General features: G+C 38.4%; 1 protein-coding gene across 1 annotated transcript in view; it reads right to left on the bottom strand.

Annotated features, from left to right (window-relative positions):
• The window catches only part of Syt10 (synaptotagmin 10), a 60,165-nt gene that overhangs the window by 39,193 nt on the left and 4,092 nt on the right, over nucleotides 1-16,880 (bottom strand). The window contains exon 2 of the mRNA XM_042264851.2: nucleotides 4,990-5,347. Coding sequence (XP_042120785.1) covers nucleotides 4,990-5,347 — 358 coding nt within the window. The remainder of the gene's footprint in view (nucleotides 1-4,989; nucleotides 5,348-16,880) is intronic.

Here is a 16,880-nt window from a genome sequence, read left to right on the forward strand (position 1 = left end):
AATGCTCCCTTTTATTATTATTATATCTCATTTTCTATTTCTTGCAATGACCTGGAATGAGTAATTTTAGTTTTTTTATTCTCTTTTGAAAGAAATTTAATTTATATAAAAAAAACCTTAGAGTAAATAAAATTACACAGTACTTACAGTTTTACATAATTTTTCGTTTTCCTTGTAACAAGGTACATTGAATTATTCTTTGTAAAATTGTGCATGGCCATTTCATGAATTGTTTTATAATCAGTCATAGCTAATTCTATCAGAACATGTAGTCAGAATTTATCTTATACATAGTTCCCCGCTTTTGTTCATGTTCGATTAGCTCTCTCGTGTTTTCTAATCATTTTGGTGGGTTGTAGTGGGTAGCCATTCCAGCTTTGATCTGGAAGTTCCAACCCCCATTGAGACTTTGGCAACTGTCACGCCTAGGAGGCGGGGCCAGGGGAGGCACCTGGAGACCCGAGAGCTGGATGGGCCTGCGCTCTCTCTGTGTGTTCTCTCTGTTCCGGGACCCTGAACGGTGGAGGTGGACCGAGCAGAGCTCCAGAGAACACCGCTGGACTGCGATACACCTTCCCCAGACCCTGTGACCTACCTATCCCTTAATTTGTGAGTTACACCATTAAATAAATATCCTTTTACCTACGTGGAGTGGCCATAATAATTTCACCAATAGTGGGTCCTTAGAATCCTCGAACAGTGATGAACCTATGTGACTATTCATTTAATCTCTATACCATTAATGAATGAACAGAAAATTGGTTTTCATACTCATCCTGTGAGCACATTACCATTAACCTCCTTCTAATTTGAGCACAGTGTCCCCTCACCACCTGATGTCTCGCACAATAAACTGAAATGAAGCAGTGATCTATCAATCAAAAACACCCCTTGACAATTGCCGTGTACCAACCTACACAGTGCTGGAAGACAGGAGGGTATGAAAGTAGGTTACACGTCCTTGTAGTTCGAGAATTTAGCATTTAGTTCTATGAGCTCAGTAGTGAGACACTATGCTAGATTATAATTTCCACTTTAAGTGGCAGGGATAGCAGCTTATGTCTGGGAAGAAAAGTAGACTCATACGTTTTCAGTAAAGATTTTAAAGTAAATAAAAAAGATCATCATTTGCTCATCGAACAACATGAGCAAAAATAGACAGGGAGGCTAAGGTTTTCAGAAGACTTAGAAGAGGCACCCTTCCTAGTATGTAACCATTTGGGTGGGCAAGACAAGGTGATGGAATTTATGCTTTGACTTTCAAATTTACTACATTGTGCAGAGTTTCTGCAGTGCATTCTCTACTACGAAAAGCAGAATAGAAGTTAATACATATCAGGGAAATGCACAGAGCTATCCATGCAGAAACATCCAGAATTTAGGTAAAGTTAGATTATAAAATTTTGCAGTTTCAAGTTTCTGAACACTCGAATGAGACAAATGATCACTAAATTATTACCCAAGTTTTGAAAAAAACTTCATGTTTCTTTCCTTTATGAATTTACTACATTAGTTTCAAAAGATACGTCATCCCTTAACAGTCTTCCCCATAAGCAGCTGCCCAGTTAATAATCCTGAAACAGAACTCTTGGAAACAAGTGATGTCTACTGAATATATATTTGAAAGGACAGCCTTTGAACATTTCAGCCATGATTTTAAGGCCTCATATACTCTGGTTCCAGCTGACTCAATCTTTTTTTTTTTTTTTTTTTTTTTTTTTTTTTAGCAGTACGTTGTATTCTATGACTTCGTGTAAGTGTTTCCATCAGCAGTACAGTTAAGTCCCCATGGGAAATTTATGGACTCCTGTTTGCCTCTGAGCTTAATGACACTTCTTCCTGACTCCACTGGAAACAACCTCTCCGTTCCCTGAAGTTCCCCTTCTCCACCACACAGGTGACATTTATAATTACTCAAGTTGAAGTTAATATTACACGATGTCAATTTCTTCACAGAGCCTCAGAGTCTTGGAGTGGATTGAGGACAGAACACATTTATTACATCCAGAAGTAAACACATAAGTGTTCTGAGTGAATGTAGGGCCAATGAGGAGGGGCATATGAGAATTTTGGTAACAAAGGAACATAAGTGAAGCTGAGTAGTTTGTCTGACAGCTGGAGGGGTCAAATGTCCAGGGATGTGAAAATGGGGATGAGAAATCGAAAAATTTCCCAGTGTCCAGCAATGCTGCTAATTTCTAGACTTGTCAGACTGTTATTTCAATAGAGAAATGGATAACTGAGCCTTGAAAGAACATGATGTCATCTTGTTTGAACTAATAAGATGTGGAAATGAAAAATTAAAGTTAAGTTTATTTTGGACACTTGTGCATGGATATGCATGTAGCTTTGATTTTGCCATGTCAGGCAAAATTGGCATTTGAGCTAGACAATTTGATTTATTAAAAAGCAATCTTCAAGTTGTGTCCAAGGCGACTGCAGAATAAACCCTGCACTCTCCTCTTCTACATATAAAGGGAACACACAACATGATGAAGGGATCGATGGAGATGAGGAATTTTGAGAAGTACGAGGGATGAAATTTTCTACAAGGCATTCACCCCCATGCCAAGCATATTTGGAATCCTGACCCCAGTCACTCACAGTAGCCATACCCAATTTCAGACTCTTAATTAAGTGGAACAAGCAGGAAGATACTTTTCAACTCCAAACTGCTTGTCTTCAGCTGACTTTGTAACTCAGTTTTCTTTGTATAAAACCCACATTATGTTTAAAAATTGAAATGTTCCATCCATCTAGATAAGCCTGAATTACCAGTCCTGGAAGCTTTCATTATGTCAGGCAAAATATTTAATTTCCCTGGGCTTTGGGTAATTCACAAATAATAGACACCATTCCTAATACTTTCTGGAGGAGAATGAAGGTACAGCAAGAAGGGTTTCCGTTTCCTCTCTCACAGCCTCCCATCTAGACAAGGACACTTCAAGAAGCAGATCAAACAGCAACATTCAGACCAAATCACTGATTTGTGCAGTCTTTCTTCACTTAGAAAATACCAGATGTGGACAACCTATTTTTATGTTTTCTAAGACTGAGTGAAGAGAAGTTTTCTGACTTAATTGCTGCTTTTTTTTCATATAGTTACTAAAAAATCTAAGATTAAATTATTTCTGTTGATTGCGAGATGCCATTTCATAGCCAAAGCTCAGCCTTCATATGTGTTTTCAGTATATAGTCTTTTATTCTCCCTTAACTAGGGATAATCAGATGGCCTCTTTATACTCAAAAGATAGTATTTTGGAGATACAATCTCACCTTTATGGTGTTTCCCAAAATAGAGCACCTGCCTTGTCTTCATCACCTGAGCTTATGTGGGGTACATACTTCTCAACTCAAGTTGACGAATTCTGAACACCATGTTGCCATTTATTCATAACTGTTAGGACAGTGGTTCCTCTGATCCTATTTTATGTTCTCTGGTCTTTGTCAACTGTTGTCTTGGTTACCAGTGGCCAACTAAGGGCTGGAAATACTGAATAGAAAATTCCAGAAGTAAACAATTCATAAATTTTAAAATGAATACTGTTCTGACTGGTGAGATGAATTATCGTTCACTTTGCTCTGTCTCCCAGGGGATGTGGCTCACTCTACTGCCCATCACATCCATGCCGTTCATGTAGCCTGCTTCTCAGTCACTAACATGTCATTTTGGTGGTCAGATACACTGCTGTATCTATGTACCACCATGCATATATTCAAGTTACTGTGATGTAAAAGTCCAATACTGTCACAGTACCTTCATCATTCATTACCCTTTATTGCATCATGGAGGGAACATCGTTCCATTTCATGACAAGAAGAAAGCTATTATATAGATAATAAAATACAATACTTTGAGACAAGAGGGCTGGGTTCATACAGTTTTAATTATCGCCATTCTATTTCACTATTAACCACTGTTGTTATCGCTTTACTATAGGTGTGTACACACAGGAAAATACAGCAACTATAGAGCTCGGTGCTTTCAGGAATCCACTGGGGTCTCAGAACACATCCTTGGTGGACAGGGGGATCTGCTCCTTTTAAAAACTGCTTTGTGGTTTTCAAGAATAATAGCATAACAGTCAAGGAGGCATATAGGATCATTTCATACATGTTCACAGTTTTAAATGACCATCAATGCTACTGGTTAAAAATGTTCTCAAAACAAGTAGCTAGCATCTGTGGCTTGATTATAAATTTTAACCAGCACAGGAGGCTAGCCTGGGGGACAGTTCTACTTGCTTTCCTTGTCCGAAGTTCCTTATCTCACTGGTTACAGTTTCTTACTCATCTCTCCAAAACACATTTCAGAAAGAGATTCATGCTGCATTGTATGCCTGTGACATTCAGGCTCCTGAAGAATTGCCTAGTATGAAGTTCCATCTACATGGGCTCAGATAAAGAATGCATTTTTATGTTTGCAGTTTAGGTGCTAACGAACTGCCGACTAAAAGCTATCCTCTGTTTTTACTGCGAGAGGCTCCATAGTCCGTGTGTGTGTGTGTGTGTGTGTGTGTGTGTGTGTGTGTGTGTGTGTGTGTAGTGTGTACTCACGCTTCTGTGATACACATTTTCAATGGCTTTTTGTACACTACTTATTAGTGAACAAAATGAAATTGAAAATTTGCAGGTGGCAGCTGTGGGCTGAGGACCTCTCAAGGGCAAAAGTTAAATAACTAGTGTGCTGTGATGTCACTGAGATAGCTCCAATACTACCAAGTCCTTTTCAGATGCCACTCCATGTCTGCTTCTTTGCCTTTCATTTTTCCTCTGTATCTCCTCTGCCTCCTCCCCTTTGTCTCTTGACTACCTTATATGCTTATAGGTTTCCTTCCCTCCCGTTTCTCCTTTCTTTCTTCTCCGGCCCCACCCCCCCAACCCCATTCTTGTTGATTTTTCCTGTTTCTTTTCTGTTCTCTCCTCCTACTCATGTGTTTGCTCCTCTGAAACCACACCCACGGGATCACAAGTGTGACCCTTCCTTACCGCGATGAAGACGTGGGCTCAGTGGTTTGTCTTTGCACACGAGCATGTTTAATTAAATGTTCCTTTAAAGCCGTCTGTACTTCCGCAGGGATATCAGGGGATGTGTGGCTGATTTTTATTGCAGGCTCAATAGCTTTGGGAGCTGGCTTTTCATTTTCTTCAACTTCTTTTTTCTCTTCGGCCTCAAAAACTTCGGTTGGAGCGCTCGAAATGCTCTGTGGGAGGGTGCTGGCGTTGGGCGCCACAAGCTTGCTCTTCCAGCAAGGCCAGCACAACTTCCAGAAGACGAAAAGAGAGACAACCAACAAGGCTAGGCCACAGAAGCTTACGACAACTGCCAACAGGCTGACTGAAACGTCTGGAAAAAAAATCATAACCGAAAGAAATGTCAGTAGACATCATAAATAAGAAGCACAAATGGTGATATGAATGGAAATGTATCAGCTGGATTCAGGGAACACATGCGCATCATACCCGAGCATACCACAAGGCATTCAAGATTTTGCAAGTGAAGGTGGCTACCTTGCCTCCTGCCACAAAGCCAGAAAGTTAAACTCTGAAGCTGTGTATAATAGAAACGATTGCTTCCTCTTCTACTTAACGATCTCCTTCCCCTGTCTGTGCAGAGAACATCATTAAGTACTGAGTCCTTCTTTCTGGACTGTAAGTGAGAATAACACCATGCCAGGAAAATATAATAAGGCTTTCAAACTCAGTAAATGTTTCCTAATAACTTTGTATATATGCCACTTTAAGCTAGTACACATATAATTCTAAGTCCTGAGTTAATAAATGAATTGGGCTACCATCTGAATGTCTGGGCCCTCCTAAAACTCTTGTGTTTAAATCCTAAATCCCAAGACAATGTCATCAGGATGTGATGGTTAACTTCAGTTATCTTGCCTGAATTTGGAACCACCTCAGAGATTATAAGGCACACCCCTGGGTATGTTTATGGGCATTTCCAGACAGGGTTAAGTGGCAGTGGGGATAAACTACCTAGAATGTGAATGAATGACATCATCCCATTGTCTAAAGACATAAATGAACAAACAGGAAAGAAAGAGAAAGTCAGGTGAGATTTGACATTCTTCTTCTCTGTCTCTTGTGCATCGTGATGAGCTGAAACACAAAGTAAAGCATTGATTTCCTCAAGTTGTTCTCTCAGATATTACACACACGACAATGCAAAGTGCTAACACATAGAAGATACAGCTTCCGGGGAGGGGACTAGGTCATGAAGGGAGAGCCTTCGTGAACAGGATTATAAGTGTTCTTTAACATAGGTCCAAGGGAGCTCTTTTGTCCTTCTACCACAGGAGATTACAGATAGTAGTCGCCACCTGTGAATCAAGATTAAGGCTCAACTACAACGTGTTTCCTCCAAAATGCATGGACTAGAACTCTAGTTCTTCAATGCCAGGTGCTGGGAGACAGGACCCCGTGGGAGGTGTGCAGGTGACAAGGATGGAATTTACCAGAGTTTTACCTCTTTGGGGACTAGACTAGCAGGTTTGATAGTGGATCATTAAAATCTCGAGGCTGTTCCTTGCTTTGCGACTTTAAATGTCTATTATGAGCCAAAGTGGTAAGAGGCCCTCAGTAGGTGGAGGTAGAGTTACCAGTCTTCAGAATGGTGAGCCAAAGTGAATCTCTTCCCTCCACAAATTATCCACTCTTAGGTGTTCTCCAGTGGTAAAAGAAAACAAAGACAGGCTCTCATGAGCTACTGACTCTGCCAGTAACTTAATCTTGAACTTCCCAGCCTGCAGACTCTGAGAAGCAAATTCCTGTTCTTTATATGCTGCTCAATTAATACTATTTTGCAATAGCAATCTGAATAGGCTAAAATATTATACTCAGGAATTAAAACATATTCCCATTAAAATAATTATAGTATGAATATATGTTTATTATGTAAAATGGTAGAAAGAAACAGGTTATAGGTTGAGGCTGAATAAACAGATAAATGAAAAACAGCAACGAAGTTCCCTTTAGAAGAATTCTAAGCAATTTTTGTATATATATGTCAACATATACAGGAGAAAGCATAACTCCTCACTTCTTTGGTGTGGACTGCACACCTTCATGGTGACATTCCCTCCAAGAATACTATTGGCAACGAAAGTGATGGAAGTCCACAGTAATGACATGTGGCCACAGCATGCAATCTTTTTTTTTTTTTTAAATAATTTATTTTTATTTTATGTGTGTTGGTGTTTTGTCCACATGTATGTCTGTGTGACAGCGTCAGATCCCCTGGAACTGGAGTTACAGACAGTCGTGAGCTGCCATGTGGGTGCTGGGAATTGAACCCAGGTCCTCCGGAAGAACAGACATTGCTCTTAACCGCTGAGCCATCTCTCCACCCACAGCATGCAATCTTGACATGGAATAATGTAAGCAGTCCTTTACATCTGTAGTCATCATGCCTCATACCAAGTCTAATCATGATAAAAAACACTAGGCAAATTCCAAAAAAACAGACATTCTAAAAACACCCAGCCAATACTCCTATAGATTATCAAGTCATCAACAAAAGTTCTGTGAAATGTCTCAGTCAAGAAGCCTAAGCAGGCTTAACCACCAAATGTAAATCATCTTGGATAGGGTCCTAGAATAGAAAAAGGCCATTAGCCAAAGGTGAAGGAAAGTTCAAAGAAAAAGGTGTGGGCTTTAGTTAATCTCCCAATACCAACATATGAATAATAACAAATGTGTCATTTCAATGTAAGGCATAAGTATTAGGAGAAACTGGATATGGATATGATAGGAGTCTCTACTATGTTGTTTTTCTATAGGTCTCAAACTGTTAGAAAACATGAAGTCTAAACAAATACAAATTAACCTTCCCATTCCCCATTTCTATCTTTCTTAAGTGACCCAAATTAGCCATATGGCATTATAGCATTATTAAAATTTTGAATGTCAAATAGATTCTCAATAAAGGACAATTTCTCTAGATTTGATTAACCTTATACTTTTCTACTACCAAATTTATTTGCCCTCAATATCAAATATAAATCCAATTTCCTTTGTTTGTTTTAAGTAAAATTGTTAGGAATATATCACAAACTGATCGTGTCCGTCTCTTATCCTTTTCTAAATTTATCTCTTGATGTAATCACAGTCAATATTTCAAAATATGACTATATTTGAGGAAAAACAACTTTTAGCAATTATGGTAAAATCAAGAAATGTGAACCAGTCTTACTTCATTGACACATTTAAAGAGGAGAAGAGTTGAGGACACAAATGCATACAGATAGAAGATCACAAAAAGACATAGGGACAGTCATTGCTGACTGTCTTAGGGTTTCTATTGCTGCAACAAAACACCATGACTAAAAATCAAGCTGGGCAGGACAAGGTTTATTCAGCTATTCTGTATCACTGTTCATCATCAAAGGAAGTCAGGCTAGGAACTCAAGCAAGGAGAAACCTGGAGGCAGGCGCTGATACAGAGGCCATGGAGAGGTGTGGCTTACTAGTTTGCTCATCATGGCTTGCTCGGCCTGCTTTCTTATAGAAGTGAGGACTACCTGCCCAGGGGTGTTCCACCCACCCAAAATGGGCTGGGTCCCCCATCAATCACTAGTTAAGGAAATGCTCTACAGGCTGACCCACAGCCCAATCTTATAGAGGTATTTTCTCGGTTGAGGTTCCCTCCTCTCAGATGACTATAGTTTGTGTCAAGTTGACATAAATCTAGCCAGCACACCGGACAAGGTCAGTAGTCTCAGAAGAACTCAATCCTGCAGTACCTTGACTCAACTCTAGCTTCCTGGATGGGGAAGTAAGTTCCTATTTATGACGTTCATTCTGGAGTACATTTTTATGGCAGTCCCAGTACACCAATGCTGAGTAATTCCAAATTCCTTTAAACACTGTTGTGGATACAGTATGCCACATTCTTTGGAATTAACCACTGATACTAACTGGATACATGTGTCTAAGCTTAGCACTTACATACAAAAATAAATCTTATAAAATCTTAAATATTTACAATTATATAATATTTTAATATAAATTGTTTACTGCATAATTCTTCCTTTAATTTTCTTTTTCCCCAGAATTGGGTTATAATTTCATGTTGATGTAATATTTTATAATAATTCATTAAGGTCTATAGCTTAAGTCCAATTTGGGAGTGTAACACAGCTACATTAAGCATCTTTGTATCTTTCTCCTTGTATGAATATTTGTGACTGATTTTCTAAAGCAAAGGTCTCAAAATAGAATTGCTTGGTCATAGATTATATACATTTTTAGTTTTACTAGATATTTTCGTAGTTCCAAAATGAGTTCCACACTTGTAAAGGAGATACCATATGGGTTTACAAAAGCTTCTACAATTTTAGAAAAATATTGTCTCTTAATTTTTCACTAATCTTCCAAAGCTTTGTTTTTTCCTGACTGAAATGGGAAGCCATTTTGAAATGAATAATTTTCCAATTTTTTTCTACTACCTAATTATGAAAATAGAATGTCTCTAACATGCTGTGATAGGCATTAATATTTCTCTTAAATTTCTTTATGCTTATTAGAGCAACTACTGAATGCTTCCTATTTGTAGCCTATTGATAAGGAAGGCTTTATTTAACATTTTAGTTTTTTTTTTTTTACTATTGTATTACATATTATCACCATAACTTGAGGAAAAGAGAAAAACCTGTGAGGATAATGTGCTTTCTGTCTATTAACTATATTTTACAAGATGAATAAAGATAATGACATGTCTGCTATGCTTCTAAAATATTTCCTAAAGTTTTTCTTTTGGAAGCATTATCACAAAAGCAGCAGGGCTGCAAAGTGGGGCTACATAAGAGGTGCTGTAGTCATGAGGACCCTGGTTCAGTGACGGGCTGACGTCATTCCAAGAGTGGGTTAGTAACTGAAGGGTAATTGCTAGGCTCGCGAATTCCGGCCCAGCACAAAGGCCCTTGATATCAGACTTCTTAGCTTTAGAACTATGAAGAAAGTCTTTATTTACCAACTGTGTAACCTGTGTTATTATGGGAGTAACATTGAAAACAGGTCCAACTCTGTGGTCTTAATGTATTTTCCGTACCATTAACCTTATATTATTCTGTATATTTAAAAGTTTTCAACAAGTTATTCTAACAAAGTTGGAGCCAAGAACCAAGATGTAGACCCGTAGGGTTATGTGGGATGGACATAGTTTTCAGTGGTCATTGGAAATATCTCTCTTTTTCCTAATGGCTAGAGGTTTGAGTGAAAAATCCTATAATAGCACTGTCCCAAAGAGATGGCTTTGGCATCCAAAGTATTCATTTTAGTTCAGAGCCCTGTGTAAACCTGAGTATATTTTCTATTTTTCTTTCTAAAATATCACATCATTTTGGAAGCCATCAAATATTTCTGCAAACCACCAGAACATTTCTGATAATGATAGGCTACGCTATCAGCACAAACGGGATAGCAGAAAGCAACAAGTCTTGTTCTTGCAGCTGAGATGTTTAGGTACTCTGCCTCTCTCAGTCTGTGTCCCTCCAGATAGATCCAAACTTCTTAGGACTTCTGTCAGCACCTGTGTGATTCTGCCTCTGGCTATGGTCCACTTTGCTTTTCAAGAAAGACATGATGGTCCTGAAAGCTGGTGTGATAATAGTCTTAGGACAGGAAAAGTAAAAAGTTCAACTCACAGTGATTTAAAATTTGAATGCATAAGTGTATTAATATTGAAAAAAAAGTAAAAAGTTCTTATTTAGAACTATTGTTTTTTTTCCAGTCAATTGTCAATCAATTTAGGATAGCCTATGGGAATTCAAGAGAGTGAAAAAAATAGAATCTATAAAGAAAGGATGGAGAAAACTATATAGAAAAGTACAGAATGGTTGTGCATACACCTGCTTGCTTCAGAAACCTGGAGGCCATGATTGCGTTGGTACAAGAGTCAGCTGGAGCTGTCCATGTCTCTGGCTTTTGCTTGTTTGCTCTTTTGGCTCCCTAGAAGAATGTGATAAACCCCAAGGGCATAAGTGCTTATATTTATGAAATGACACAGCCTAAGGGTGGGTCTGTCCTCAGTAAGGGGATTCATGCGAGGAGATAGGCTAATGGGTAGAGGTTTCCAAGTGAGAAGCCTGACTATGTGGTTGGAGAATTGGAATATTTGAATTTGTAGTCTGTGGCAGTGTTGTTCACCCCAGTGGTGTGAGTTTGGGCAAGATCGTTAAAGAAGAGAGGTAAGGAGGAGATGGGGAGACCGCTAAGCAAAGATGCCCAGCGTCTGTGCCCAGGTGACAGTCTGAGCACCTTGCCTTTGAATCAAGTTACCCACCACAATGGGCAAGCTTGAGGGGTAGGCTCTCCGGAGCTGAAATTTTCCAAGTCTCCAGACAATTTAAAAGATTTCATTATACAACTGTCATTGCATTATATCTTGATAGGATTGGCGGTAAATAACGTTTACAGGAATTAGGTTAGGCTGCCAGACAATTGGAGTAGAACTATTCAAACTGTGGTTTGAGTACATACATTTGCATAAGTATTGTCCTATCGCTATGCACATAGGCATGTCTGCGTGACTGTACACATTCTCTTCCTCTTTATCGTGTTTTAATACAGCAAAATAAGGCATCAGAGTTCTGAAAAGAGATGAAAGACCATCTAAGAAGGCATGGGTCTTCAGAAACTTCCAGATGAATGGAATCTTAGATGAAGACCAAGTGATTCAGTCTTCACATTTCAAAGTTCGGGATTCACTATGACTTGTGAATATGTCAGATCTGACTACCTTCAACCTACACAGCTGGTGTCAGTCACTTAGAAAAGCATACAATGAATGTCATGCCCTCAACTCAACAGCCTCTGCTTGGTTTATACTATTTCTACATGTGCCTTTCTGGATTATTTTAGTTTTTTAACGTTTTGGTGAGAACGTCATTTATGAGCAATGAATGCATCTACATCATCCCTGTCCCTCCCTCCCTTCCCATCTCCTACTATGTCTCTTCTCCCTCTCAAATTCATGACTTCTTATTTTAGCTTTTAATTTTAAAAATTATACTCAGTTTAGTTTTTCCAAATGTTTAAAAATGTGATTTTTAAAATTAATGAGCAACTCACAGACTCTAGATCACAGACCACACCTTTGTTTATTGCACCATACCAGAGAGTGATGGAGAAGAGAATAAAACTCAAATCAATGTGTTTTATTAAATGAAAAGACATTTGGGGATTACTGATGAAGTTAATTTATTTATAATATTCATTTGGTGTTCTCGTTGTAATAGTTAAGCCATAGTTCTGGTTTCTGTAACAAAGGACCAAGTTAATAGTGGCTTACACAGGAAGATTTTTCTCTCATTAAGGGAGAGAGACTGCAAACTTAAGCAGCCAAGGGCGGATTCAGCAATGTTAAGGAGTTTTTTGTTCCACTGGTCAGTTTTTCTTTCCCAGTTTTACACGAAAAGCTACCATGCCCACATCCCAGGTGTCTGAATGAAAATATCCAGGGGAAAGGAGGGTGAGGGGAGACCTCATCATGGTGTTGAAGAATACAGCCTTGATATTTGGAACATCATACTGTTGCTTACATTCTGATCTTCCCATCTTCACAATTTAGTCAGACGTTCTCATCACAACCTCAACTAAGCACAAGGAGTTCTATAACTATGAGGGAAAAGGGGATCTGACCACTGGCAAGCAATTACTGTTCTTCATTTCTACATTAGACATGTAATACAATCAGCATGCCCTTGCACAGTGCCTCTGAGGAGTTCCATTTTAATTTCATTTCCCCTTGCCCTTCCTCTGAGTTACAGTAAATGAAAAAAAGTTTGTATTAATATCATATATCATATTCATGATGATAAAATGTGTATTTTAAAATATCTCCCATTGCTGAGGTCACAATATATCAGTGATTCTCAACCTATGGGTCACAACCCCTTGGGGAGGTCACATATCAAATATCCTGCATATCAGATATTTTCATTATGATTCATAACAGTAGCAAATTTATGAGGTGGCAATAAAATAATTTTATGTTTGTGGGTCACCACAATGTAAAGAACTGTATTAAAGGGTCCCAGCACTAGAAAGGTTGAGAAACACTGCAATATTTATTACTAGCTATGGTTTTTTTAAAGTTTCTAATAGTCAGGAAGCTACTGTGGTGTAATCATGACTGCCCCAAAGCAAAAGTGTCTACATACAAATCCATGTAAGAATTTTAATGTGGAAAAAATGTACTTCAGGTAATATAGTACATAATCCTTATACACTAAGTTCTTAGTGTAAATTGGTAATAAATGTGATGAATAACATCTATTTGGCAATATTACTAACACTCAACATTTTGTACAGAAAGCTATATAGAACAATAACTAATGGATTTTTATGTTAATTTGAATTCTTTTTAGAAAGAAATGAAGCTCCAATTCTCTCCGTGACACAGTCTGAAAATGGCTAAAGAACAATTACAATATTGATTCTGAATTAAAAACCTACTCATAAGTGAAGGGTTTCCATACCCCGAAATTTGGTTTCTCTGCCAATGCAATAAATCAGAACAGGCCGAAATAATAAAACCAGGTTTAATCTGAGCAAAGCAACTCCTGGAGAAAGGAAGCAGGAGAAGTCACCTGGCAGATCTGGAGACCACGTCTTAAATACCTTGCAGGCATAGTCCTGTGCATCTCTTGGAGAGGATCCGACCCTTAGCAGGCTTTCTGAGGGGTGGGGTCTGGATAGGAGGAGTGGGGCTGGAGCAGAGATTCCCAACAATAAGAATTGGACTCAGTTTTAGCTTTGAAGCCTGAAGCTTAGTGGTAAGAGTCTACACAGGACCCTGGGTTCGATTCCCACACTGTAAAGGAAAATATAAAGAAGTTAAGTTTTAAAATTACTTCAATCTACTTATTTCTTTTGGATTTTTTCTTCTTAACATGTCTAGGAAAGTGATATGTGATTTAAAAAAAATCTGAGTTTAAAGGACACCTTTCTACATGTATGATATTAAAATTTCATGTGATAAGAAAACACTGAGTTACCACACCTAAGGCTCAGGAAACAATTCAGAAGATGGAGCAGAAGAGCCAGAACATTAGGGAGTTTGCTGTGAGACTGTGTCTCCTCAGAATGTCAGAAGTTACAGCCATAGAATCTTACCAACATGACTTCTTAAACACGAGCTAAGCAAGGTCAACACAATGGACATGTCAAAGCGGATAGGGAAAAGCCCAGGAGGCCTCATCCCTATAAAAACCAACCAACCAACCAACCAACCAACCAACCAACCAAACAAACAAACAAACAAACACACGAAAAACTACAGTCAACTGAAGAATGCCAGGAGTGGGAGAAACAGCCTTCTCCAGGGAATAGCATACCAATTAATTATCTAATACCAAATGGTTAGCCTAAAAACACACATACGAGTAACATATAGACTGAACAGGTTCTGTTTAGGAATATACATGTGTATATATACCTATACATATGTGCATGTAATAAAAAATGAAAAAAGAGGCCATGAATTTTAAAGAACACAAAGAGAGTGTTTAAAGCAGTGGTTCTCAACCTGTGGGTCGCGACCCCATTGAAGCTAAATGACCTTTTCACAGGGGTCGCCTAAGACCGTCAGAAAACAGAGATGTACTTTATAATTCATAACAGTAGCAAAATTACAGTTATGGAGTAGCAATAGAAATAATTTCATGATTGGGGGTCATCACAACATGAGGTACTGTATTCAAGGGTCGCAGCCTTAGGAAGGTTGAGAAGCACTCACTGGTTTAGAGGGAAGAGAGGGAAGGGTGAAATGATGCAAGTATATTATGAGCTCAAAAAGATAAAGATATAACTTTTTAAATAAATTAAATATAAAAGAAAGCATTGAATCTTACTTTATTGACAACATTCTCTTAGTTTTTTGGTGCCATATAAAGCATTTCACACAGTAAGAACTCACTACACACCTGAGTGAAAGCACAAGGCTAAAACTGTTTTTCGGATGTATTAACAACTCCCACTGCAAGAGACTAGAAATGACAATAAAATTGGAATATTTAGCCTATTGCTCCTATAATTCTGAGTTCTGAAACAGGACTAAGGGAAGACCAAGGAGGGGATGATGGTTAAACACTGGCAGTCATGTTTCTTATTCAACAATAACATAATTTATAAATGGTTCCGTTCTCCCTTCTATCCCGGGTGACTCTCTCCTTCTGACTACAGCACCATCATAGCACAGCTGAGCAGAGGAGAAGAAGGAGGGCTTAGAAAGGGTGGGAATTAACTACCCCACAGAACTGAGAGGAAAGGGTTCTCCAGATGCTCCATTCTCTACATAAAATGGGGTAGTACTGCCAGACCAGCACGCATCCTCCAGGGCACGTTGAATCACCCTTAGATTTCCTGCAGTACCTAACGTCATGTGAATGCTGTCTACGTAGATAGCCGCTGCGTAGTTCAAAGAGTAATGGCCAGGAAAGGAACCTGCACAGCCTAGGTGCAGTTGTGTTTCTGAGTGTTATTGATTCGCTGGTGCAGAGTCCATGGACTTATGGGGCTGACTTTGTACTAAGCACCCAAGTAATAGAATGTGTGCAAGCAGTTTTTCATGATCAACTATTGGACCCATATTCCTCTCAGTTCTCACAGCTCAGGGGGTCCTTACGATATATTCTATAAAGCAAAGGAAATCTATTGGTAGTAATAAAAAAAAAAAACTATACCTTCATACAGGGGTTAAATTTCTAAACTTGGTCAGAACAATTGGCACTGTACAATGAGAAATGAGAAAGTATAATTTACTGACCTTTATTAAAATACTCGTTATCAGGAAATCCAGTCTCTTCGGTGCATGAACTAATTATGTTTCAGAATCTTTGAGAAGAGGAATTTAGCTCCTTTGCATTGTCACAGAGTTTTCATTGTTTCACAAGAATAAATTTTAGTAATAATATAGATCGTTAGTTCCTAAATTTGGCAGGAAAATATACTAATCAGGATTTTTACTGATTTTTTTTAAAAAAATTACAAATTAGAAAAATAATTAATTTTGTTCTGACACCTTTCTCCATTATATATTTATCTATGAGCACTTAAAAAGAGCCACATGTGAAATTGTATGAGTTCAAAATTACATACATTGAACAATGCTTTATCTTGGGTTGGGAAGATTGCTCAGCAGAGGATCCAGCTTTGGTTTCTAGCACCCACATGGCAGCTGACCACCATTTATAATGCCAGTTCCAGAGGATCTGACATTCTGGCCTTTGTGGGTGCTGCCCACACATGGTTCACAGACTTATATGCAGGAAAAACATCCATATACACACAATAAAATTAATAATAATGTTTCACGTGGTCTCATTGTTAATATGAATCAATTCTATTTAGACCAGAATATGGGCAAACAAATAGTTGCATATACTTAGGCGCACATGAATGCATATGTTCAAGTATGACAAATGAATAACCCATGTTCTATTTGGGTAGTAGGAAATCTAACATAAAAAAAGATTCTGCCTTTGAGTTAATTGTAAGTGGGAAAATTTTGTTAGTATCTTCTCATAGTTATAGCGAACAGTACATAAATAGTTAAAATTCCACGTTTACCAGTATTTGCTGTAACAACTAGGATTTAAGAAGGCTGGAATTTAGCTGGGCGGTGGTGACGCGCGCCTTTAATCCCATCACTCGGGAGACAGAGGCAGGCGGATCTCCATGAATTTGAGGCCAGCCTGGGCTACAGAGTGAGTTCCAGGAAAGGCACAAAGCTACACAGAGAAACTCTGTCTTTAAAAACCAAAAAAAAAAAAAAAAAAAAAAAAGGCTGGAATTTAAGGCCGAGGCTCTTAAATACATTTATCAGTAACTAGTGATTTGTTATTGAAGTGTACACTCTTTTTTTTTTT

The sequence above is a fragment of the Peromyscus maniculatus genome, chromosome 20 (assembly GCF_049852395.1).
Source record: "Peromyscus maniculatus bairdii isolate BWxNUB_F1_BW_parent chromosome 20, HU_Pman_BW_mat_3.1, whole genome shotgun sequence".
Classification (NCBI taxonomy): domain Eukaryota; kingdom Metazoa; phylum Chordata; class Mammalia; order Rodentia; family Cricetidae; genus Peromyscus; species Peromyscus maniculatus.